This window comes from Triturus cristatus, chromosome 7 (genome assembly GCF_964204655.1).
Source record: "Triturus cristatus chromosome 7, aTriCri1.1, whole genome shotgun sequence".
In the NCBI taxonomy this organism is placed as follows: domain Eukaryota; kingdom Metazoa; phylum Chordata; class Amphibia; order Caudata; family Salamandridae; genus Triturus; species Triturus cristatus.
The window spans coordinates 1,592,300,416-1,592,326,544 of record NC_140590.1 but is presented as its reverse complement, the minus strand read 5'-3'; the positions used below and the strand labels follow the sequence as shown (position 1 = coordinate 1,592,326,544).

Here is a 26,129-nt window from a genome sequence, read left to right as displayed (position 1 = left end):
ATTGTATTTTCCTTTGAAGTCCATTGAAATTAAAAAGGTGGGCCATATTTATTAGAAATAGAAGTGGATGCTAGAAAGCTCACACGCTGTTCTATTAAAATTGTATGCTATGATTATTTCTTTTTTAATGCAATCTTTAATTACAAATTTGTGGCTATCACATATCCACATTTAGATTTCCTTCATTTTACCTTTTAGGTAAATAATTGTGATAAAATTAACAATACTCACCACAACAATCGATAAAAGACATACATTGTGGCTTTGCCAGTGCTTCATTTAAGTTGCACCTTTGCTTCTTCAATATATCATCAATACACCATGATAAGAAGTGTTTTAAAATGCACTCATGGACTCTTTTTGTTTAAGTGCTTTTGCTGAGTATACAAAAGCCCCCTTTACAGTTGGTACTGACATATATGTGATTTTTTTTTATCTGATTGAACCTTTGGTATTTCAAAAATTGAGTGTGTTTTCTAAAATGTAAGTTGATAGTCTGTCCAAAACCCTATATGTACCTCCCTGTTGCATTTATTACTATATCATGCATGATGTTACCTCAAGTGTTGTGGGCAATGCAACTCAAAGAGATTGCAGGAGAGACTCAGAATGCCAGTATGACTAGAATTCCATCAATCCTTGCCCTTTCTGTTATTCACTAAATTTCCTATTTGCGGCTACTAAACCAGTTGTTTTCAGACGTGCACCCTAAATGACTGTGGGAGCTGTAAATCATCTGTTCTCTTTGAAAAGATGGTTGAAGATTCTAGTGTGTACAGTGACATGAACTGAATGATAGGTTTGGATAGCATTTTGCTCCCCATTGTCAAAAACATAAGCTTGTATAGCCATTACTGGCTCTAAAATACATCAGTAACATAACTTTTAAGAAATAATCTTTTCTTTGCCCCCCAAAGCTTCTGCAACAGATGAGATATGTGAACTTCCTAAAAATGAGGCTGGTATTGTATGGGATGCAATCACCTTCACCTTCCTGTTGCTCCAGCGAAGGGTTTTCACGAGCTACTACTTCCTCTACGTTGTTGCAGATTTAAAGGCCTCCACAATCCTGGCTTCAAGGTACAGTGAGTAAACAAACTGTTCGGGTATCTGAAAGGTATTCTGTTACTTCAAGAAAAATATTCTTTAAAATACAGTTGATCTTTGTTAATGGGGTATTGCCTTACTTCAGTGGGTGCTGTTTATGTAAGGTTCCCAGTTTAGGAGAGTCCTGTTGTCGCCTCTCATCTGTCAATCTGTTATCATTAGTACTTACAATTATGTAATATGGGCCATCTCCCAAGTGAACTTAAGTACATTTATTTACTTACTCTCACCTTTGAGTCATGGGTGGTCAATACATTTAGAATAAGATCGTTGATTAATTACATGAAATTGTGTTAGTGTTGTGTTGTCCAACCCCGACTGAAGTTAACAAAATAGACCTGAGTAAGTGATGTCAAGTCACGTTTTCATCCTTGTCCCTTCCCTGATTGCACCTGGAAATATTGCAATTTCTCACACTTTAGCCTTTACATACTTTTTGGAACCTATTTGTATTCATTATGAATATATGAACAGCTTAATGTGTAAGCTTTATCTGAATTTTATGAAAAACCATATGCTTGCGATTATGTTTTTTTTATTAATCTGAAAGAGGAAAAAGGAGTGTGAGAAAGATGCTGAAAGAGGAGAGCATGCAAATGATGTTGAAAACAGCAGCCGTTTGCCCAGGCAACTGTTTTGACCCACCCATGATCTCTTTCCACTACAAGGGCATTTTGCAATTGTGAAAGCCACAAATAGCAATTTAGAACAAGAAGGGGATAATTGCATAATGGGCACATGGTCATGAGCCTGCAATAACAGACAGGCACCAATTTGGTGTTCAGAGGTAATGCTGGATTTTAGTTCACTGTGTCCACATTCCTACCCTCTTCTTGATTATGACACTAAGCCCCCAAAAAACTTGCTTACCAGCAGCCCGTTTGTAAAAAGCAAGGTGCTAGTATCATGATCAAGCAGGGAAAGACAGGAATGTCCAGCAGTTATGTAGCACATGTGACCAGCATCATTAATACTTGTAACATCAGCTATCATAGGCATATCAAGGACGCCCAACTCCAGCTCCCTTATCCTGGGATCGACACCATGTGGCACTGTCTCAAAGCATTTGGTGCATCAAAATTAGCTCTTCTTTAATGGATCAAAGACAGGAATGTGGATTTAAGGGCCAGTGTAGCCTAAACTTCTCTCCTTTTTCTGCCAAGACATGCTGGTTTCACCTTCTATGTCAAGAATGTGTGTTCAGCCAGCTCTGCTACTAACAGAAGTCTCCCTCACATAAGCTATCCCACAAAACCTCCTTTATGTTTATGACAGTCATGTCCTGTCTGGATTATGTTAATATCACCTACACCAGACTTCCAGCTAAGATGCACACCAATCTACTGTCAAGTTCCTTTTGGTAAGGTACATATTCTGTCTCACCCTTAGGGCCACATCACACATGCACCAAAACACCTTCTCCCCTGGCTGCCTGCATAAGATTGTAGTTCAAAACGGTATGCCCTGCACCATGTAGGGCACCAGGGAGAGATAGTTATCCAGTATTGATTCTTTCATAGATTCACATACTTGAATCATCCCCGTCATCAAAGTGGGAGTACCACGGTACTATAATAAAGCAGTAAGTATAACTAACATAGGCTATAATGGCACTAGGCCATGAAGTTAATAGCCTATCTATGTCCTTTTTTAAAAGGACCAAACATTGACTATTACCAATCAGGTCGTAGCACCCTCTAGATCCTTCCCAAGAGAGGCTGACTTCCTCAGATTTTCACCGCATGTCGTGTGTGAAGGGAATCTCCTTGAGCTCTACTCAGCTTTTTTCAGCTGAAAACTATTTTCAACTACTATTCTACTATGTCTGACAGTTAAGGCCTCTTCCATCCATGTAAGAGCTGTGCAAAAAAGAGAGTGCATGTGGATGACCCACATAAGGACTGCATTTATTGCCTTCATCTCAAACACGAGGTAAAAGAGTGCAAGATTTGTCACACTCTCTCCTAAAAAATTCTGAAGGCCAGAGAAGGTAGGCTACTAATGTGGCTTCAGAAGACGAAAGCCCAGAAGTCATGTACTGAGGAGGATAGTGACACCTCTTCTGGTTTCACAAAAGGGTTAGGTCCCATGATGCAGCGCCAGAGGAGTTCAGAAAATCTTTGAAGACTTCTCACCAGCCTCACAGCTCCAAGAAAATAGAGAAACCAAAACATTTCTCAGCAGAATCATCCTTACTTGGCTCTTCAACGCCTCTGCCAAGGAAAGAGATTGCCATCATGTCTTATCTGCTGAGCCTTCCACAAGGCAGAAATCCTCCTTCAAATCCCTCTCGACGACACCTTCCCCATTGACACCGAGATTATCGACGACCACCAGTGCTACCATCTCGTTGTCAAGAACGTCGACGGCTAAAACAGAATGACAGCTGCCCATCGGCGCTCCCATCTTCTCACCGAAGATTCAGGGGTCAACAAAATACCTGCCGATGCCTCCTTTGATGACGAGCCCGTCGACAACACTGATGTCAATGATGGTCTCTTCGACCCACCTGTCGGCGACTGCCATTCGACGTCTATCCCTGTGATGATTGCTCCGTCGACAGTAGTTCCGTTGACAACGTCAACCACAGCACCAAAGGACACCTCCATCCCTCCGACGACGACACTGACGATGCCACCGTCAATGAAGATTAAACTTTCTAAGGTTTCCAGAACCTTTCTGCGTCTTGAAGTCACCTCCCCCAGCAAAGTCTTTCCTCTACCTCCAAGTCATCTATTGGAGAATGAGGAATCTGATGTTGAGGGTGGTCTGTTTGGTCCAGCTCACAGTCTGGCAGAACTGAATGTTAAATGTCAGGAGGAAGATGAGGATTATGAGGGGTAAGGGCATTACTACCTACATTACTACCTTTCAACTCCAAGACATTATGAGCCCCAAGGATATTATTCTGATCCTCTACCTCAGCGGGATACTGCCCACCTTCTTGCTTCGTTGGTACAGGACATCCAGCCCATGCTTACTTATTATGGAAGGCGTTTTATAGGTGTTTTCCACAACCATGTGTTCAACAGCCTGGTGAACAACCACAACCCGTCACCCGTCTTCCTCCAACACCTTTCCCTCCACCAGCCAGCACTAGAATGACGCCTGCCTCCCATGTGGCATTGCCACTGAGGGTGATCCATCATCATCATCTGATGATGAAAGAGAAGAGGGTGAGATCTCTGACACACAGCTAGCTGCCTTTTGATAAATGGGATGGCTATGTCAAACCAGCACTGCTCCCACCTCCGCACCACCATTCCCATTCGCCTCTAGAAGATATAGGAGGCTTCCACAATCTGATTGACAGCAGCAACCAGAATTCATCTCCCTATATCGACAAAAAGTACAGAGCCCCTAAGGACTCCCCTTCATGTTTGACAGGACATCCCTAACCTGACTAAGTGATATCTCAAGTGGCACAGAGGAGGACTAAGAACCCATCTACTCCTATTTTGGCACCGCCTGACAAGGGCAGATGCCGTTTAGATAGCGTCAGTAAGAGGTTTCCCACTATGTCTGCAATTACAGTGTGCGCAGCCAATGCTTTGGCGATCCATCATCGACCTCATTCCGGAGGATAGACATACGGAAGCCTAGAAGATCATATAAGAGGGCAAGCACACTTCATCTGAAATAATGGATTGTGTAATGGACATTGCCTCCACAGGCTTCCATCAACTAGCCGGCACAGCGGTGTTAAGGCGCCATGGTTGGCTCAGGGCAACCTCTTTCAGACTTGAGGTCCAGTCAAACATTTTTGACATGGCATATGACGAGGGCACATTATTTGGCAAACACAGTGACGATGCCTTGCTTGCCATTAAAACGGACAATGATACTACCAAATCCCTAGGCCCCTTTCAATATCTCAAGGTGCCTTTTTGAGGAGCGCATGTGCGCTGCTTCTCTTCTTACAGGGTTGGATTCCAGCGCTCTCAGTATCATTACTACCTGCCCCAATACAGACAGGGGTATCAACAGCAATCGTACTGTCAATTCTCCATGGCGGTTTTCTATAAACAAGGGCCTTGCAGAAGACCACCTTTTCAGAGCCGCGACACAGGCCGCAAACAGCGACCTACTCCACGGGCTAGCTACACCAATTTATCATCCCATAGGTGCGAAGATATCCAATTACCTTCATCAGTGACAAACCATCACTTCAGACCTTGGACCTTGTCAACTTTGGCCATACCTTGGAGTCAACGGAGAATCCACCAACCAATTAATCAAGGGGAGTGCACCCCCCTCATCTTCACTTTCTATGGAAGGAAGTTCTCATAATGCTTGACAAAGGAGCAATAGATGAAGCCCTAGGTGCCCAAAAAAGAGAAAGGATTCTACTCCTGTGTTTTCCTTATTGGCAAGAAATCAGGAAAGTGGAGACCTATCCTACTTCTCAGGAAAATCAACAAATCCCTTCACAAGCAATCTTTCCAGATGATCAGTCTCTCTGACATTCTTCATCGTCTAAACAGCAGAGATTTCCTGACATCCCCAGACCTGGAGGACACTTACTTGCATATCCTCATCCATCCCAAATACTGCAAATATTTCAGTTTCTCAGTAGCTGGTACCCATTACCAATACAATGCCCTTCCCTTCGGCCTCAAGTCCTCCCCTCGTATACTTACCAAGTGCCAGTGGCGGCTCCCCCATTTGGGCGTGGGGGTGTCACCCCACTGCTTTCTCGCAGTGCGAGAAGGCAAAAACATAAACGGTAAAAACTACCATTTATGGTTCTGCCTTCTCGCATTGCGTGAAAGCAGAAGTGCCTCTGTGCCGGGTTGGGGGCGGGTGGGTGGGCGGTCCTGCTCGAAGGCAGGGGGGGAGTGGCTTACCCACTGTTGTGGGTACTGATCGTTTGGCCGGCTCCAGGGCCGACCAAACGATCAGTACCCACAACAGTGGGTAAGCCACTCCCCCCTGCCCTCAAGCAGGACCGCCCACTCTCCCTTGTTCTCTAGCCAGAGAAAATGTCCCGGTTGGGGCGCTTTCCTGCAGCGCCTACAATCACGACGATTGGCTTGTGGTAGGGGAGGGAAGCTGGCTGCTTCCGGTTCCTGCAGACAGGAACACGCGTCGCGGACCCAGCTAAGCTGCCGCTGCACCAGTACAGCGTGACCGGCCAGCAGCGGAGGTGGTACCAGGTACTCAGGTAAGTTTTGCTATCTTTAATTATTTTATTTACCACCCGCGACCACACCCCAGCATGCAGGTAACAAGGAAGACTGACACCATTTAAAATAGGACCGCACAATAAGAGAGACCCAGCACTGGCGAGAAACACGCGGCGCACGAAAGCTTTTTCAAATGTAGTCTCTCCCGCCTTCCACACCCCCAGCCCCCATCATTATGCTCCCCAGCTGCAGAATGGGGGTGCCGTTCCTTCAGACGGAAAACAGACACAGAAAGACGGCTCGAAGGTCATAAGACTGAGGTGAAGTTTTGGGGATTTAGGTAAAAACGGCTCTTCAGAATGCCTCAACACCGAGCCCCACCGTCGGGAGTCACGTGACGACCACTCACACAGCATGTCCATCCAGATTCATTGGATGTCCATTTAGCATATGTAGATAGAATGACACTTTATCATGGGTCCGGCCTTCCTGGGCTCACGCTGGACACTCCTGGCATAACAAAGTGTACTGAATGCGAAGTGAACAACTTGCTGATTCCCCCGGGAGAGTTCAATGACAGCACAGACACGTGAGAGAGACATGCCAGTTCCACGCACCATCTGGACAACACCAGTGAGGAAAACAAATCGGCGATTTGTTCAAACCGAAAACAATCACTAAGAAAACAATATCCGGACTTCTGCTCTGCACTTGTGATTAACAACACTGAGTGTACGGTGCATGGTGCCAACCAGACACAATCCGAATTAAACCAATGCTAGTCCGTTTCCACGCATTGGCCATGAATGTAGTTAATGGGTCTGGAGTTCGACAAAAACCCTTTGATTTTATTAAAGTCATAGATATATGATCAACTTACTTAAAGGGGCTTTCAATCAGCCCCTTTAATCGAATAGTCTGTGGTTGTGTCAGTCACCTTTGTCTTCCTGCCCGTCATGCCGGCCGCAACTGCTAATGATGCCCGCATCTGGAGACTTGAATCTGCTAATATCTAGATTCATTCAAAGCAACACAAGTTAGAGTGACATGATGATATGCAGACAGCCGGCATGAGGTGTCAGGTGTGTTTGTCACAGCGCAGCCAGAAACGTGCACTTGCTCATCTCTCTTCACAGAGAGCCCAGAGCGGCGCACCTTGCAGTTTGCTGTAATCCACATGTATATAAGATGATAGTCACATATTTTTATATTGCCGTTGTTACCGTGGTGTGCAGCTGTGTACACAAGTCGCTCCTGCTATTCCGCTCAAAGGCCCTCATTTAACTAACACATCAGTGATAAAAGTGTGCGTCATTGATGTCAAAACCCATCCCACGACCTGCAGGATGCGCACAATCTGCCTCTGCAGGTACCATAACCATCTAAGCTATGGTGTATTTCCTGGTGCAGGTCCTGCAGCAGCACTTCCCCGCTGACACAGGAAAGGGTTCTGAGGGCAGTACAGGACATGAAGGGCACAAGCAAGTGTGCACGACGGACAGTGTGCATGACACACAGTGTGGGGGATAACACCCACACCATAAAAATAAAGGTGTGGCCATTTCCTTTACTATTCCGCCCTACCACTTTCAAATTTCACCAGCCGCCACTGCCAAGTGCATGGCCCCCATAGCAGCAGCACTCAAGAAGCAAGGCCATCAGGTATTCCCTTACCTAGATGACTGGCTGCTACAAACGTCAACCCCAGGAAAAGCTGCTGGAGCCACAAAGGTCTTTCTCTTACTTTTTCTCAAGCTGGGCATCTCGGTGAATTGGCAAAAGTCCTCCACCCGTCCCAGACAGACTCTGGCATTTCTCAGAGCCGATCTGGACACGATACAAAAAAAAAAGCCTTCCTCTCCCAGGACACAAAGGAGGCTAGCGCAGCTGGCCGTAAAAGATAGTAAGAAAAAAGTACATTTCTGTGAGACTGTTCAAGTCTCTCCTAGGCATGATCTCTTCTGCTAGAAACTTGGTACCGTAGGTGCACCTCAAGATGAGGCTGTGACAAGAGGAGCTGCAACTCCAATGGATACAGTCGTAAGGGTCCTTCGAGGACTTGAGTTCCATTACTCTATGTATGGTACCCACGCTGGCATGGTGGTTTCACAAGCCACATCTCTCTCAAGTCCTCACATTCCAGCCACTAGTACCGGATTTCATCATCACCATTGATGCTTCCATAAAGACTGGAGAGGCCATTTACAGGACCTTCAAATCCAAGGATGGTGGACAACAAGGCAAATGTTTCTCCACATCAACAGTCTGGTGCTCAACGCCATTTTTCTCTCCCTACAAGCAAGCTTTCCTCCCAAGGATCGCAAAATCCTCTGTGCTGGTCTGTACCGACAATACGACCAGCCTGTATTACATCAACAAACAGGGAGGAACTCGACCTCTAAAGCTATCTCAAAAAGCCCAAGAGCTGTGGGGTAGGATCACAACCCACACCATATCCTTAAAAGCAAAGCATGTTTCTGCAGTCCGCAACATACTAGTGGACACTCCCAGCAGACCAAGGGCAGCTGCCACGAGTGGGAATTGGACCAGCACCAGTTAAGAAAAATATTCTCATCGTGGGGGAAGCCAGTGCTGAACCTGTTCGCGATGGACAGCAATTCCAAATGCCAGTTCTACGCCAGTCAATACCCTCTCCCAGGGTCTTTTGGGAATGCCCTTTTAATGTGCTGGTCCGAGATTTATGCATACGCTTTTCCCCCTTCCCACTGATTCCCAAGGTCCTCACCAAGTTGAAGATGGAACAGTGCCTTCTCCTGTTGATCACTCCCAAGTGGCCCAGGCAGCACTGTATTTCGTAGCTCCTCCTCGTGTCGGAGACCAAGCGCATTTGCCTTCCACCAATTTTATCTCTCCTGTAATCGAACCAGTGTGTCTCCAGTTGCATGCATTGTTCCTGAATTCTGTGAGTTTCAGAACGTTCTCTATATTTGTTGTGGAAGGTACGACTAAACCTTACAAAAGCAGAAAAGATTCTGTCAATGGTGTCAACAAAACAACATACACCCGTTCTACGTTTTCCAGTAACAGATATTACCTTATCTTTATTCTGTGGCCAAGCCAGGCCTGGTCCATTCAACAGTCAAAGTTCACCTTGCCCGAAATTCAAGGTACAGACGCTCGCAACAGAATCTATCTCTCTGTTATAGAAAGCTCATATAGCAATTCATGAAAGGATTCTTCTGAATTTTCCCACAGGTGCGAGCTCCTCCCCCAGAATGGCATCGCAATGTGGTCCTCGCGCAACTAATGAAGCAGCCTTACAAACCGATCCATTAGGCTGAATTAAAGTTTCTCACATGGGAAGTTGCTCTTCTTCCCGCTCTCACAACCATCAGAAAGGTTAGTGAGATGAACCCTTTCCTTTTTTCACAGATGAATTGGTACTTCTCAGAACAAACCCGAAGTTCATCCCAAAAGTTTCTTCTCAATTCTACCTCAATGAGCCTGTCATCCTTCGGACCTTTTTCCCCAACCCAGCTACACCGGCTGAGCAGGCGCTTCATACTTTGCACTACAAGCATTGGCTCAAATTTTACCTTTGCAGAACTAAGTTCATTCAAAAGACTGGCCTGTTACTGGTAGCTTATGGCCAAGGTCATCAAGGCACAGCAGTGACAAAACCAACAATCTCAAGATGGATTTCAGCGACAATTCAGTTTTGCCATTCCAAAATGGGCAAACCCTTAATGAGAAGCCCTAAAGCTCATTCGACAAGAGCAGTGTCCACTTCGACTGCTCTGTTTTCAGGCATTCCGCTGGAGAAATCATTCCGTGCTGCAACGTGGAAGAGCACCCACACATTCATGCAGTGCTACTGCCTGGAATCGGCACAGCCAAGCGTCGCAGCTGTAGGCCAGGCGGTTTCACGCCATTTATCCCAATATATTGAGCCTCTTTAAATAGAGGAGTTTATTTATATTCAAGTCACATGTTCCTAGCTATGGTATATTGCTATTTCATTGTTCTACTTACGTTCTTTATCTAAACATTATACACTTAAATGCTTATGTTCTCATCATATCTGTTTGGAGATATATGTATTTATGATATATGTCGAAAGTTCATTTTAACCTTGACAAAGTGTATTGTTTTTACCCACCATCCTCTAAGGGTATTTCAATATCTCCAATACTGCTTGCTAGTCTGATTCAATCATTTGAATCTATGAAAGATCCAACACTGGATAAGAAAATAAGTTACCTACCTGTAACTGCAGTTATTCAGTATTCGTATTTTTCATAGATGCACATGCGACCCACCCTTCTCCCCTGGGAGGCTCCCCTTCTCACTAGGGATATTTTTCCACCTTGTGCTTGAAAATCTGAGGAAATCAGCCTCTCTTTTAGGAAGGTTCTAGAGGGTGCTGCATACAACCTGATTGGGCATAGTCCATTTTAAAAAAGGACATTGATATGCCATTAAATTCATGACAGAGTGCAATTATATCCTATGTTAGTTATACTTACTGCTTTATTATAGTACCGTGAGACTCCCACTTCAACGACGGTGAATGATTCAAGCATAGGAATCTATGAAAGATACCAATACTGGATAACTGCAGTTACAGGTAAGTAACTTAACTTCTTCTTACCCCAACCAATTCTATTTCTAAGAGCCTTTCCTGTCCCACTAACTGGCACCTGGCACACTGGCACACTGCATCATACTGATCTCCTTCCATGTCATATTTATCCGTACATCCAGAAACAAATGATTTGGCTTCAGGTCATGTCCATATCTCTACCATGTTGAATTTCTTCCCATTCACTTCGGCTCGAAGCAAACTTTCACAAGTTTTGCAGAGCAATAAAACCCTATCCCTCTCCAGGCACATGCAGAACTGGTTCGACCTAATCGCCTACTGCCCCCATACAAAGGGCTGGACCAGCTCTCAACTTCAACCCACTCTTGCCTTGTCAGACACCCCTAACACCAGTTTACTAGACATATTCAGGCATGTTCCTAGAAAGGCATATCAAGGTTCTCTGTAGCACCACATGAAATGGACCGTTAAGAACATCTAGAATGATCTATAGTCACAGCCCTTGTTCAACACGTTGTTTTTATGCCAAACCATCTGAATATCTTTCTTCATGTTCTCACTTATCCCCTCTATGTGATTTGAAGAGTCCGGAAAAAATGCCATGCTTAGCTTTGAAAACGCTTAAATAAATATGTAAATGTAAATAATGAATGCATCCTATGACACTCAAATAAGCAGTACACATTGGCTCAGGACTCCGCTTTCAGTATCCCACATCCAACTTATTGGAAAACAAAATCAAGTGAGTGACGGGCATGCCAGGGATTCATAGGCCGTGTATACTTGGCATGGGTATGAAAGAATATGATAGTAAAACAATAATTTAAGATATTTCCTCATAGAGCAATGAGAACTGTCCTTCCTGCTTCAGTGGAAACAAAACAGTTGGAAGAGTGAGGCATGTAAGCATAAGAGATGGGTTTTCTCAAGTTTACAACCACATCTGATCATTCCCAGTCTTCTGGGTGTTTTTACTACCAATAAAAGATACGTCATGCACCTCATCTTCTGGAGTACGTTAACACATTTTATGGCTACTTAGCAATAGTGATGAGTGCAGCCTCATTATAATATCTACATCCCCAAAGGTGCAAACAAAAGTTAATGTATCATAAAAGTATTCATCAACTGATGATTTCAATTCATACCATTATATTATTCTAAATCTTTCAGGGGAGCCGAGCTGTTTGAAGAGAAGTTGAAAAAAATGGTTGCTATCAGGCTGGAAGAAGAGAAGAAATCTTCTCTTGCAATGAAAAAACAGTAAGTTAACATAAGACTGCTCTTCTCAATTATTTTTAAATTATTTTATGTATGTTGATGGAACCGATTCTTGATTAAAACACATTTGTCTTCACATTTTCAGGGACTTGTGACACAAAATAATAGCACATATGTTAAGCAACAAAATAAACTTGCACTAACTATAATATAACAAATCAGGGAAAATGGCTGCCAGGATGTAGCTTTTCAAGCTTCTACGGCCTGTGGTAATCCTGCAATGTCCGTGCTCATTGACACCCAGAGAGCCACCCATAGGATCACCACTGCTGTGGTGCCTTCAGCTGCCAGGAGGAGCAACGGCAAAGCACTGCTCCCGCGGGCTGCAATGGCAGCCAAGGTAGCGGCCTGCCAATACATAGGGAGGAGGGAAGATGGTAGCCAGGTAGCGGCCTGCCAATAAATACGGAGGAGGGAATGCCTAGTGGAATCCAGTGACTGAGCAACAGTCTGGGCCCTGGCGGCTGGTCGCTGCACCCTGACTTGCTGCTGAGATCTTGGGAGTGTCAACTCCCTCCGAAGTTGAGCCCAGTGGGGGGTACGGCCGAGGAACAGCGCCTTGGGTGAGGTTGGTTACATGGTTCCCAGGTCAGGCAGCACAGCTGCATTGCACCGAGGAGGCGCTGTGTGGAGTGTCGCTTGCCGGAGAATGGTGGGATGGCGTCTTGAAAGGGCGACTCGCAAGCCGACTGCCTCTGTGCTCGGAGGTGCCCGTTGGAGGTGCCCGGCAAGTAGCACTTGGACCTGGGGCCCGCTGCAGTGATTTACATAGGCTGAACCTGGGGGTTGAACCTCCTGAACTATGGGGCTGTACTGCACCCCGGGCGAGTGCAGTCGCACGGCTCCCAGCCCGGATGACCTGGCTGCCTCGCATGTTGTGCATTGAAGGGGTACGGGTATGGCACCCTGAGAGAGCAGCTTGAGGTATTATGGCCTCTGAGACTGGGAACAGTGTGTGAACCAGGTCCCCCCAATTATTACGCCCACATACTTGTACCACCTAGCAGATTTTGGTGTCTTAGCTCTGGGGTTGATCCTGCGGCCCTCACCCTGTGGCAACAAGTTACTCTTTGTTCTCAGCCCATTCCTCTGGGGACCTTGTGGGGGCATACAATCTGATGAAAAATACCTCTGTCAGTTGGTGAGTGTGGGGGGGCATTGCTTCTCTCATAAGGTTGCTCACAGCACTCCCCTGCTTGATTATCCTGCAGCTGCGGTGCAGGTGATTGCGGCATTCACTGCTGGCCTCAGTGAAGAGGCAGCCCTGCATGAGACGTGTGGAAAGGGCATTGGTGACTCATGCGCCATTGACTTCACTCTCCTGGGGCCACTGCGAGGCAGTGGTGTCTGTGACTGAGTGTCCCTCCTCCCACCCCATTCCCCCGTACTTGGAAACCAGTTTAGAAGGGGTACTCAACGACTGTCTACTGATTCCCACAGAAGGCACGGATTGACTGTGGAGTTGTAAGTGCCTAGGTGGCTGGCTGGGGGTGCTTAGTGTTGGTCTATTTTATGTCCTCCCCCTCGGGCATCTATATAATGGGGAAGGTTAGACCACAGTGAGGGGCCCAGCAGACTAAGATGGACCAGTTCACGGTTCTGGGGACAAGTGTGGAAGTGCGTCAGCATCTGCCGGAGGGTGCGGAGGGCATACTGAAGGTGTAGGGAGTGACGCGTGCCCAAATCCTGGCCATGATTGAAGCGTTGAGGGCAGCAGTTTAGGCAAAAATTGAAGCTGTATTGCAGGATGTTGGTCTTCTAAAAGTGGACCTCTGTAAAGAGGTGGAACGGCCACTAGCCACGGAACAAGATGTTTCCAGGCTTCAAGGGGAAGTGGACTCTCTATGGGCTGAACTGACTGACCTCTCAGTCAGGACAGCAGTGCTGGAAACGAGAAGTGACGATGCAGAGGGACGCTCCCGACTCTCCAATCTTAGATTTGTTGGCTTCCCAGAGGACGCAGGAGCTTTTTAAATTCTGGATTGCAGCAGTTATCCCCTCGGCCTAATTATCCCCCTTCTTTGTGGTGGAGAGAGCTCATTGTGCCTTGGTACCGAGACCACCGGCTGGGGCTCCACCACATACAGTGATCACAAAAATACTTAATTAGCAAGACAGGGAAGCCATCCTATTAGTGGTCTGGCAGGCTGGGAACCTTAGAGAATCGTGTGATTCGCATTTTTCCCATCTATATGAGACAGGTGCAACAGATGCGACTGACGTTTGCTGGGGTGAAACAAAAGTTGAAAGCAATGGGGCTATGCTCTATGCTCCTTTACCTATCACAAATGAAAGTGATCCACAATAACTGCACATCTTCACCACCCCTGGCGGTGGTGTGGAACTGGCCGGATATTCGATTTGAGGCAAGGAGATTTGCAGCTCTGGAGATTGGGCCAGGGGCTCAAGCCGCTCGTGGCAAGATGTAAGCGGCGGGGGTGGGGCCTTCCAATCATCTTCCCGAGTGGTGGTTTGACAGGATGACACATTAGATTTGGAGCAGCAGTGTTCAAAGAGGGAGGCTGCGAGGGCACTGGTGGCGGTATTGACAGCCTCCAACTCTGATGAGAGACCCCAGACATGGGAAGAGTACTGAGATATTGTTGGTGCTGCTGGCGCTGCCTCTCCTCTACACAGGCTGTGCCCTATACTGCTATTCTGGAGTAGATGGAATCATGCACTGACTAAGCGGCATACTGGGCCGGGAGGTCCTCAATGACTGCGCTGCAACGGATAGCTGAACTGGTCAACACGTTCTGTCAGAGGCATGGGGATATATGCAGCTGGGTGGCCTGGGCTGGATGGCATGGTGATGAGCCACTTCTTCCCTCCTGTAGTTTTTTTTTTGCTTTATAGCTTTTTAATTTAGTGTTTGACTGTCCATAGCATAGTGTTTGGGAGTGTGGTGCTGTTTGTGTGATGGCCCATAGAGCGTGTGGTTGTCTGGACTGGGAGTGTGGGATTATGACTGGTATGCTGTGAGTGTGAGTTTGGGGTTGTTCTGTACTTGGAGGCAGCTGCTGTAGTTGTGTTCTGGGTGCAGCCACCCCCAAGGATAATACGGAGACTGAGGATTGTATGTCAGTTGAGGACAGCTTTGTGGGATCTAGATGTTTATTGTGGAGTAAAGGTTTTTTGGACGGGTGGCTTAGAAGGGTTGTGATGTCTGGGAAGGCACATATTGTTCCTTTGTGTTTACCCGGTGAGAGGGATTGGGTGATTTGTTTTTGTTTACTTTGCTGGGCGGTTGGGGTGGTGAGGTGGATAACGATGATGTGGCAGTGCTGTTAGGGTGCGGGGTGGGGGCTGTTGGGGCGACATAATACTATGTAGTGCTGTGGCGTCCATATTTAAGCTAGTGATGTGGAATGTCCATGGGCTCAACTCCGATGTTAAGCTTTATAGGATACAAACATGTCTTGCCCCAGCAGGGCATACATATCGCTTTACTGCAGGAGACACGTCTAGTGGATAGAGAGGTACAGAAGGTTCAGAGGAAGTGGCGGGGGGAACGAAACTCTGCTACGTATTCTAACTATGCCAGAGGGGTCGTCCCTCAGGTCCCCTTCCAGGTTTGGAATTTTAAAGCTGATGTTGAAGGAGGAAATCTTTTACTATACGGCCTGTTGGATGGAAGAGAGGTATGCCTGCTGAATGTATATGCGCCAAACACAGATGATGGAATGTTCTATCTTGACATGGAGCAGTAGTGGGCTGAAGACTGAATTGCGTGCTGGATGGCGCTGGGCTAGACACCCCCCCCAGACTCCATACAAAACCAAATATGGTAACCACACTGGGAGGCGTGATGGAGCGTCTGCACTGTACAGAGGTCAAGGAATTTCCATGTTACGCCCCAGCCCATGCAACATATAGTCACCTTGACAGATTTCTAGTGTCAGAGGACATTGCCACAGAGGTGCTGGATGTCCAGATTCTGGGTAGTTTCCTTTCCGATCACACACCCCTGCTCATGAAGTTGAGAGTAGATGGGGCTAGACCCCGAGTACCACTGTGGCGTTTGCGCCCCGAGACACTTGGAGACCCTCAGCTCCGTGAGTAGCTTAGGATGGTAACTGCCGGGTTTTTCGAAACCAACTGGTCGACAACGTCGTGCAGAGGTGTGGAGCGGGTGCTACTGAAGGTGGTGTCGCATGGAGAGTCTCTGTCCCGAATTAGTGGCACCAGGCGCTATTTGGAAGCATAGGTAACCGGACACGAGCATGACCTCGGGGAGAGACGGGAGGCACTACTGACTGTCCATAGGGCAGTGTGGGAGACCTGGGATAGGCAAGACCGCCTGGTTCAGCGGGACTGTCATCCGCTGCTGCAAGGTGGGGCGCCGTTTGGCATGGTTACTAAAATGGGAACCCCAGGTAATCCTCTCGCTTAAGTGCCATGACGGTATGATTGCTAGGTTACAGACAGGCATCAATCTCCTCCTGTGGGATCACGTGGCAACTGTATATAAGGAGGAAGAGAGGGACTGACTGGCGGATTGTTTTGGATGTCTTGGTGCTTCCCTGACTTATGGCGGAACAGATAGAGGGACTGGAGGGGGAGCTCCAGGTGGAGAAGCTGCAGGAGGAGGTACGGGAGACGGCTCGCTGCAAGGGACCGAGCCCGGATGGTCTCCCGGCTGAATATTATCAAGCATTTTCTGGGCTACTGGTCCCCTGCTTGTTGGAGAATCTTCTGGAGGCGAGAGACAGCGGGATACTGCTGCAATCCATGCAAGAGGCCCAGATTTTTATAGTCTCCAAGCCGGGCAAGGACCCTGCAGACCCTATCTCCTATAGGCCCTGTACAATGATGTGGGTGATACTAAAATCCTTGCGAAAGCTATTGCAACCAGGCTGCAAGGAGTGATGACCGACCTACTGCACAGTGATCAGTGCAGTTTCATGCGAGGCAGGGGCACCCAGATTAACTTACGGCGATTGTCCCATGCTTTGCACTCTGAGCTGATGTAGACCTGCAGGCTGCGCTGGTAGCTTTAGATATTGAGAAAGAATTTGATACACTTAATTGGAATGGGCCTCGGCCAGACTTTTCTGTCCTGGGTGCGATTGCTCTATACTGGACCAGTTGTGCTGGTTCGCACTGGAAGTGTGATGTCGGAGTGCATACATATTGAGAGGGCCACAAGACAGGGTTGCCTCTTGTCACCGCTCCTCTTCGCTTTAGCTTTGGAGCCATTGGTGATTCTGCATAGCCGCAATATGAATATGTGGGATATTGGGGTGGGGGGCAATACCCACGTTGTCTTGCTCTATGCGGATGATGCACTCATCTTTGTCACCCACTTGGAGCTGCTGGTTGGTGTGTTATTGCAGATCATAAACAAATTTGGGGCGGCGTCTGGCCTGTGGATTATAGTACTATTCCCCACAGCTGTGCTTGTGAGAGCAGATCCAACCTGTTTCCCTGTGACTGAGCTTAGATGGGAGCGGGACCACTTTCGATATTTAGGGATACAGGTGGCAAACACATGGGGGGCCTGATACCGTCTCAATATAGGGAGAGTTCTTGAGAGCCTTGAGGCGTCAGTTCGCTTCTGGATCATGCCTGCCTCCCTTGGTGATTGGCAGAGTAGCCCTTTGCAGAATGGTGTTTTTATCCCACTGTTTGTATGCCCGGCATAACGCATCGTATAGCGTTTCAAACTACACTTTCTCAAAATTAAATAGTCTCTTGGTGTTCCTTTTGTGGGCTGGTAAAAGGACTGGAGTAAAGTTGGCCATCCTAAAATTAGACACCGCGCTGGGGGGCCTGGGATTACCGGATCTGTAGCTCTATTATTTTACAGGTCTTCTACAATATGCAGCATAGTGGTGCACAGATGATCCGAATACAAAGACCTCCTACACTGATTCATGCAGGGGCCGAGTATCTTGAGAGTTTGCCCTTGGTTGTCTTCAAGTGACTCTGGCCGGGGAGCAAGCGGTCACCCAGGTGTTGTGTCTGGCCCCTTATGCCCAATTGCTACCCCTCCAATGCCTAATGGTTTCAGATCAGTACAATTCGTGATGAATATGTCGCAGTGGTTCGGGGGCAGCTGTACCATAGCTGGTGACCTGTATCTGAATGGTACTTTCCTTGCAATGAGGGAGGCATGGGAACTGTACCAGCTGCAACAGGGTAATTTCTTCCACTATGTGAAGGTGTCCAGGATGATCGTGAGATCTGGACGGGTTTTCCTGCAGATCCTGTGGAGTCCCCGACATTACAACTTGTGTTGGATCCTGGTACCGATCGAGGCTAAATTTTCTCGTATCTACAAGTCTCTTAAGGGATATCCTCAGACTGATATGACAGGAGTGCGTGACAGATGGACTGATGACTTGCCTGAGCCACTTTCTGAGAGCGCCGGAGGAGAGCCTTTGCTCACGTCTGGGGTGTGGCTAGCAGTTCAAGCTCACCCAATTTTATTATGTACTCCACACTTACTTAACCCCACACAGATTACATAGAATTAACAGGTCACGGTCTGCTACCTGCCCTAGATGTGGGTCAGAGCCGGCGTCCTTTTGCCACATGACAAGGGAGTGTTGTAAATTGCAAGAATACTGTAAAGGGGTCCTTCGAGCTCTGTGGGGGCCTCACACACATGCAGGTGGAGGCCTCGGTTGCTCACTGCCTTCTGGGTGTGCTCCCGACACCTAAGAGGGATGCCAAGATGAGACCCAGGTTCACACTTCTGGGCCTGGTGCTTGTTAAGCGATGTGCCACTATCCATTGGGTGCAACCCAGTTCACTGACTGTTCAGTGGTGGGTGAATGACCTGTATGAATGGTGGGTGGCGGAGGAGAGACGGTTACGGGCAGTGTGCACTGATGAGAATGCTGAACAGAATTTGGATCTATGGGCAAATGTGGAGCTGCTAGTTGATGGTTTGCCCGCTACCTCCCTAGGTCTGGGGCCGGGGACACTTGTTGTGGAGATGGCGGTGTGAGCAGTTGTAATGACATGCAAGTAGTATGCAATTTGTATGGGGGCATCTGGCTAGTGATACCAACTTGATGGGTTTATGGGGATTGGCCCTCCTCCTTTTTGTTCTCGCTCTTCTCCCCCCCTTCCCCCCCCCACCCGTCCGCTCTCTTTGTCGCCTTCTTGTATACCTCTCCCTTCCCCCTTGACGGTGCTGGAGGAGGCTCTTAAGTGGGAGAAGTGCAGCAGTAGATGACTGCTGCTGCTGCTCAGCTTTGTATGGGGTTTTCTTTTTATTATCTCTCAGTTGTTTACGGTTTCGATTGCACAATACAAATTGTTCATGATGTTGGGCACCCTCCCATGCTACACCACTGTCTTTAAAGTGGGGATGGATATTGTCCTGTTTTATTTTATTCACGTGATGACCTGCGTGGGATTGGGATGCTTCTTCACACTGAATGTGTTGGAAGTGATGGCATGTTGTCATTGATGGATACCTCCACCCTGATCATATGCACTGCCTTCTCACATTGTGTGTTATTTTCAAATAAAAACATGTAAAAAAAAAACTATACTGTAGCAAAGCATCTATAAACCTAATGGTTAATAATAAAAACTCACAAAAGCGGCATAAATCCCAATGCAGAACATCTGTTTGTGTAAACTAACAGTGCAAACAGCAGAAATATTGATAAACAATTTATATTAATAATCATATATAGTAATAAGAATAGCCAATAATATGAGAGAAATAATCCATGTAATTGTCCAGGATATTCTAAAGATCACCTCTCAATAGATTGGTACGTTTCTTGACTATAAGGCCAGAGCAGAAGACGGAGCACACTTAATGAAAAAGTAAAGTAACAAATCTGACTTCATACTGTTCCTGGATCCACTGGAGTCGGATTGAAACTCTTGCACTGTTGCAGCACTAGTTCTTCTGGACCGCTAAAAGCATGCACTACCATTAAGTGTTCCATCTTGATTTAGGAACTGCATAACAATTGTGTGTGCCCTGGCCTGGCTTCCTGTGTTAAGAATTCACATCTGCCGGTGTAGCACCTGGGACTTGGCTATCTCATTTAGCTCCTTTGACCTCTATCTCAGCACAGAAATGTCTGCTTTTAAGCATGTTACTTCTCACACATAGTTGTTCTAGTCCTGTGTTATGCATCTACACCACCTCCTTAATGCAGTCCAACACCTCTCCATTGAATTAGCTGCCCTTCTGTCGCTTAGACAGTAGACCTGCTGCCTCCTGCCATTAATGTTATCACTTTGGCACTGATATCCATCAAGTACAATTTCATAGTTCAGCCTAATGCCATTTTCCACAATAAGATATTTCACCTGAAATGTGTACTCCATGGTCTGATTTTGCTTCCAAATAAAGGTTTTATCACCAGGACAGTTGGAGTGAGGTCATCCACTTCTGTGTTGGAGGGGCGACTGATCGCTCTTGATGCAACCTGAGGGTTGATTCTTCTGTCTCATTCTCTTTCAGAATAGTATCTCAGCCTCTTGCAGATACTTAAGATGAAACTGCATAGTAGATATCCATTGGTTTGTAATGTGCTTTAATTTGCTCATCCTCTTCAGTAGCACCCAAACTTTTTAAAAGTTTGGTGCTGGATTCAAAAACATCTTAGCTTTGCAAGCCTTACTGCATACATGTATATTTACTTCTTAAAGCACAAGGGACTGTGTACGAGTTAGAGATGGAGCATGCTTTGTTGTTACTGGTGAACTGTTGTGTTAGTCCAAGCTGAACCAGGCTTGTCGGGCATTAATCCACAAGGGCTAGAGCCTTACCATATTTTCAGGATAACCATGGACTAAATACATGAGTGGCATTAAGATTCCTGGTATGCAAATGTATCTCCTAAAGAGCACCTGAAAGTTCTGCGTGACTGCAGCCGTCAATGGTGGACAATCCTGTTCTATATTTATCTTTGCCACTTCTTATATGTATATTTTACAGGGAAACACGTGTGCCTTGTCTCTGGCCATACTGAAGTATTTCTTTCTGCAAACCAGAATGCTATGACCTAGGTAATTGCATCTTTAATAAATGTAGAATAACTATGTAAGTACGTCTTTTTATGTTTTAATTTTACCTTCCAGAATGGAGCTCATAAAGTCAAAGCAGAAGCAAACTGACAGCTTAAAGCAGCCTGGTGTGTGCACTGATGAAGTGTCTGAAGAGTCAAGCAGTCCTGAAAAAGTGAAGAAAGATCTAGAATTGGAAGGCAAAGGTAAAATAAATGCTTAGTTGACAATAACACCATGCTTATGCACCTTTAACAATAGTTGGTACAAAGAACACAATGAGATTCCTCTTATAATCACACTTTAGAGTGCAAGTGAGTAGATTGTTTAGTAGGTTAGACTCTGATAAGATACTGTTGCATAGAAGATTTCTGGCTACTTTAAGGCACTATCCTAATCATGACGCACTGAGTAACATAGAGCTGAAACATCGCCTTCTTCCAAGTGGCAAAACAAGAGTGGTCTATTTTTAAAGAGATCTTCACTGGCACAATTGTGTAGTTTAGCATGAATGACCACTTAAATTAGACTTTTACATCTGCATTCCCAGGTCCGAAAACATTCTCCCCAAATGTTGGTACTTAGTTGTCAATTTTCATTCGTTTGTTTTCACTATGAACTGCCCTGTCTATTTCAGTGATTTGATTATTCAAAAAGATATGTTTTACTGCAAAACGTAATCCTGTTGGTCCTAGATTATGGTCTGCAGCTTTATCCGCAAATTCTTTTTTTCTTGTTCTTATAAACAGTGTTTTGTATTACTGTTTCCAAATGAGTGACTGTTCAAGATTTGAATTACCTGACTAAATACGCAGCAATGTATGATGATACAATGCATACCTTCACAACGCGGTATGACACATCGCGAATAAGCGGGATCCTTCATATTTGTGGTGTACGTTTTGCTGCAGATGAATAAACTACCAGAAGGCAATCCTTAGTCTGAGTTGTTCCAGATTTTAAGTGTCTGAATTCAGTGTAGCAGGTTAAACTTAAACAAAGAACAAAGATAATCCCCTTAATATAATGAAAACATGTAAGAAAAATTGGTGTAGTTGGATCAGCATGAATACTACGGCATGAATACAACAGCATACAGAATTAATGTTCTGGCAGGTAGTTGTCTATCTGTGATAACGGTTTAGGCATTGAATTGAATTTACTATTCTACTTGCCAAATCATCATCCTCATAATGCTTATTATGGAATTTCAAAAGGATCCATATAGCATACAATACAACAATACAACAATACAATATTACAATCAATCAATCAATCAATCAATCAATCAATTATTCTTTATTCGGGTATAAAAATATCCATAAAAGAGCATGACATAGGCAATCGAGATTCCATGACAGATTAGAATCAACATACACATTATTACAAACGGTAAAATATACCCAATTGCTACGCGAAGCAAAAAAAGATACAAAATATTAACAAATTAAAAACTGACAATTTATGCTGACCCGGGCAAATCTAACATGATAAAATTTCACCATTAAGCAATCGTAAACAAGAGCTCTAAAACTGCTAGCAAAACTAAAAAATTAAAAACATTCATCATACGCTTAGCTAACAAAAGGAAACTGCGAGCCTAGACTATCTAGTGTCCTTATACACTTCTGTGCCCCATAGGAACCGGGGGGCTAGTCCTCTCCTCTGGTATTCCTTAGTTTTACAGCCAATCTTAGAAAATATACTGTGATAAACAGCGTGAAAGGGTCGGGGGAGTGTTTCAAAAATAAGAGTGCCACCTTTGCCTGGTTAATTTTGTAACGTCTTAAAATAGTTTTTAAAAACAAAGACCTAGGGTGAGCATAAAAGGGACACAATAGGACAAAATGAAGAGTGTCTTGTGGAGATCTCTGATCGCAGCCGCATCGTCCCTTTGTGTTAATGTCTGTTACAAACCCAGCCGGGATAGATAAAATATGGTGCAAAAGATTTAGTCTAAATCTAGTCATTAAAAATCTATTGTGTCTATTATATATGTTAGAAAGATAAAATTCCATTCCCGGGAGTGATTTTGTTAACAGGTGGGCTCTTACTGTGACTTTCAGCCCTTCTCTGTCCTCTCTTTCCCGGGCTATGCGCCGCAAAAATTCAGCCTCTATGACACTCTTGTCTCTGGAGGAAAGTGTGGAAGGTTCATCGAAATAATTAGCGTAACCCAACCGGCTCAGGGTGTCCCTTACATATTTAAGCCAGGGTATCCGATGACCTTCATCCCCCGCCATACAGTCCTCAAGTATGTGTCTGCTTAGACTTGCCTCTGGATTCGTCCATATTTTTATCCAACAGGTGATGGGTTTAAGACTTAACCTCTCTCTAATATAGGTGATGCCAAGCTCCTCATGAACTATATGGGAAGGCGTGCTTTGGGGCACTTGCAGAAGCCTTCTGAGGAACTTGTTTTCCTCTGTTTGAATTTGTGATGTGTCTATAAAGCCCCAAACCTCACTCCCATACATAGTCTTGGCACAGCAAACCGAACTGTACAGATGCAGAATTTCATTTGGTGACCAACGACCTAATCTTGTAGCATAGTTCATGATTGAGCCCACCGTGCTAATTTGTTGGCTACATTTGTCCAAAATCAGTGTTTTAAAATTAAGATGTTTATCAAATAAAATCCCTAGGTAGTTAATCAAAATATATCCCTTCATTTCTCTCCTTGTCCAAATTTCATCTCATATTCCACGCACAGACAAGTGTGTGTGCGTTCTGAAGATACACGTGGCAAGTCATGAAAATTAATGCGTCCTTGTTTTTCTAATATGGCACAGCCTATGAGAACAACCAAAAAGACAAACGTTGTTCCATGGGTGTGAAGAGCGCTCTTAATAAAATTTCATTAACATTTGCATTTTTTACCTGGCCCAAAAGATAAAATTCACTGTGCAAATGGATATACAGAATATCATTACGTAAACTCAAGGCTTCTTTCTTCAATCTTACATTAATTGATTTTAAAACTATTTTAAGCCAGAGTTTTCTAGTCTTAAATTTAAAAAAAATGCATTCTGATGGATACTTCTGCCTGTGGATTCCTCACCTTTAGAATACCCCCTGCGCCTGCATTTTGCGGGAAAATTCTTTCCTAGCTCTCCTACGTCGACGAGGACGTCACAATAGCACGGCTCCGCACGCGGCACCGTATGACGTCATCAGAGCCACATAAAGACCTCGTCGGGTGCTGATGTCAGTTCCCTTTTTTCCAAGCCGTCGAGGCGCAACGGTTTTTTTCAGGGCTCTCCATTTTCATCGTGAAAAACGTTGTATCTCGTAGTTTGTCAGAATGGCTACTTCTAGGAAGACCGGATTCAAACCCTGCAGAGAGTGTGGCGGACACGGATCCGCATGATGACTGCCTGTGGTGTTTATCCTCGGACCATGACGTCGAGGAATGCAGGAGCTGCAGGAAAATGAATCCTGAGGCTATCAAAGAACGTGAAGCCAAATTGTTTATGGCGAAAGCCAAGAAGGAAAAGAGAGGTAGGAAGAGGGCGAAGTCTTCGTCTTCTCACACTTCGAGGTCAAAGAAGCACAAAAAATCCAAGAGGAGACATACCTCTTGTGAGAAGTTGGCCTGATATATGATGTCACTAGTTCTAGTGTACACCTTGTATCAGTCCAAACAACCCTTATGGTGATTGGTTGTAAAGTCAACCTTATAGACCAGCTATCCTAGTGGTAGCATGGACAAGAGCAGTCTTAGGCTAAACTCTGTATGGCATGTGAAGCCAGCTGTTATACCATTACAATCCCTTGAATACCAAATGAAAGGACAACACACCAGATATATATAAAATTAGAATGTATTTATTCTAACATATACCCTCTGCACTCTTTATGAGTTCAGAGGTCTAAGCTCAACAATTTCTTAAGTAGCATACGTTAAGTTACACAGGAAAAATACAGTTAGGCCCAGGGGCCACGCAAACCATATACTAAGAAAGTGGTATAAGTACCACGTCACGAACAGGGAGTAGGCCTAGGGCCTACAGAATCGCTGGGGCTACACTACCCTACCAATGGTTAGGAAGTGGGAGGCCCACGGGAAGCGTGTGCAGTGTGGAAACACACACGCGGGTTACATTAAAGTCAATGGGAATGTAGCAATTAGAAATAGGAAGAATAAGGACACTTCCGAAGTAACTAGGAGGAAGCAACTAAAGACTTAGACACTTGGATAGTCAATATCCACTGGAGCACTGGAGTACTCGCGTTACCTCACCCACAGGAGACGGGTGCATAGGTGTGAAGATGTGTCGGGTGTTGTCGCTGGATCCTATGGATGCCTGAAGAACAGATGCTGGCAGGCGGCCAGGAGGAAGATGTCCGGTGGATCCAAGAATGGATCTTGAAGGAAGAACACCTGCAAGCAGAGGGGAAAAAATCTGGGTCACTAGCCAGTGACCGTGTGAAACCAGGAAGGAACCAGGCGATGTCGTGCAGAACACAGGTGATGTCTTGAAGCTTGTCTCTGCAGCTGCGTGGACCAGGAGGCGTCGAGGACAACCAGAACCAGGGTACGAGCTGTCCCACAAAGGGTCTTGCTGCTGGCGGAGTCGACGTCCCGATTGGAGTCAACAAGCCTTGGCAAAGGCAACCCACGCGGAAATGGAAATTCGCTTCAGGTGCAGACCAGGAAGGCCTGAGGTGCTTCTCTTTCACAGGAAAGCAAGGGTCAGTCTGGAGGAGCCAAACCAGCGGTGAAAAGTCAAGGGTTCGTCGTCACTGAGGCTACTAGCCAACGGGCAAGCAACCGGACAGACGCGTCAAGCAGGAAAATGCAGAAGGGCCCCACGCAGAACTCGTGGAGTGTGGAGGGCTGATCTTCGGTGCAGATGGTGCTCGGGGTTGGGGCTTCTCAATCCCCAGAGCACAACTTCGAGGATGCCTCAGAAGCTGCGCTGGAAGCTACTCGCCAATTTTCCCAGGTAGCCGGTCCCACGTCTCTCGTCGCCTCCACGGATCTCAGCTTGGCTGTGGACGTGGATCAGGGTCAGAAAAGTCTGGAGGTCAAGGCGCTGGTCGGGCTCTGCAGTCGGTTTCTC

At 45.8% G+C, this 26,129-nt stretch overlaps 1 protein-coding gene across 1 annotated transcript in view; it reads left to right on the top strand.

Annotated features, from left to right (window-relative positions):
- The window catches only part of LOC146812454 (piezo-type mechanosensitive ion channel component 2-like), a 711,007-nt gene that overhangs the window by 394,066 nt on the left and 290,812 nt on the right, over window positions 1–26,129 (top strand). The window contains exons 28-30 of the mRNA XM_085619448.1: window positions 918–1,080; window positions 11,971–12,060; window positions 21,139–21,269. Coding sequence (XP_085475574.1) covers window positions 918–1,080; window positions 11,971–12,060; window positions 21,139–21,269 — 384 coding nt within the window. The remainder of the gene's footprint in view (window positions 1–917; window positions 1,081–11,970; window positions 12,061–21,138; window positions 21,270–26,129) is intronic.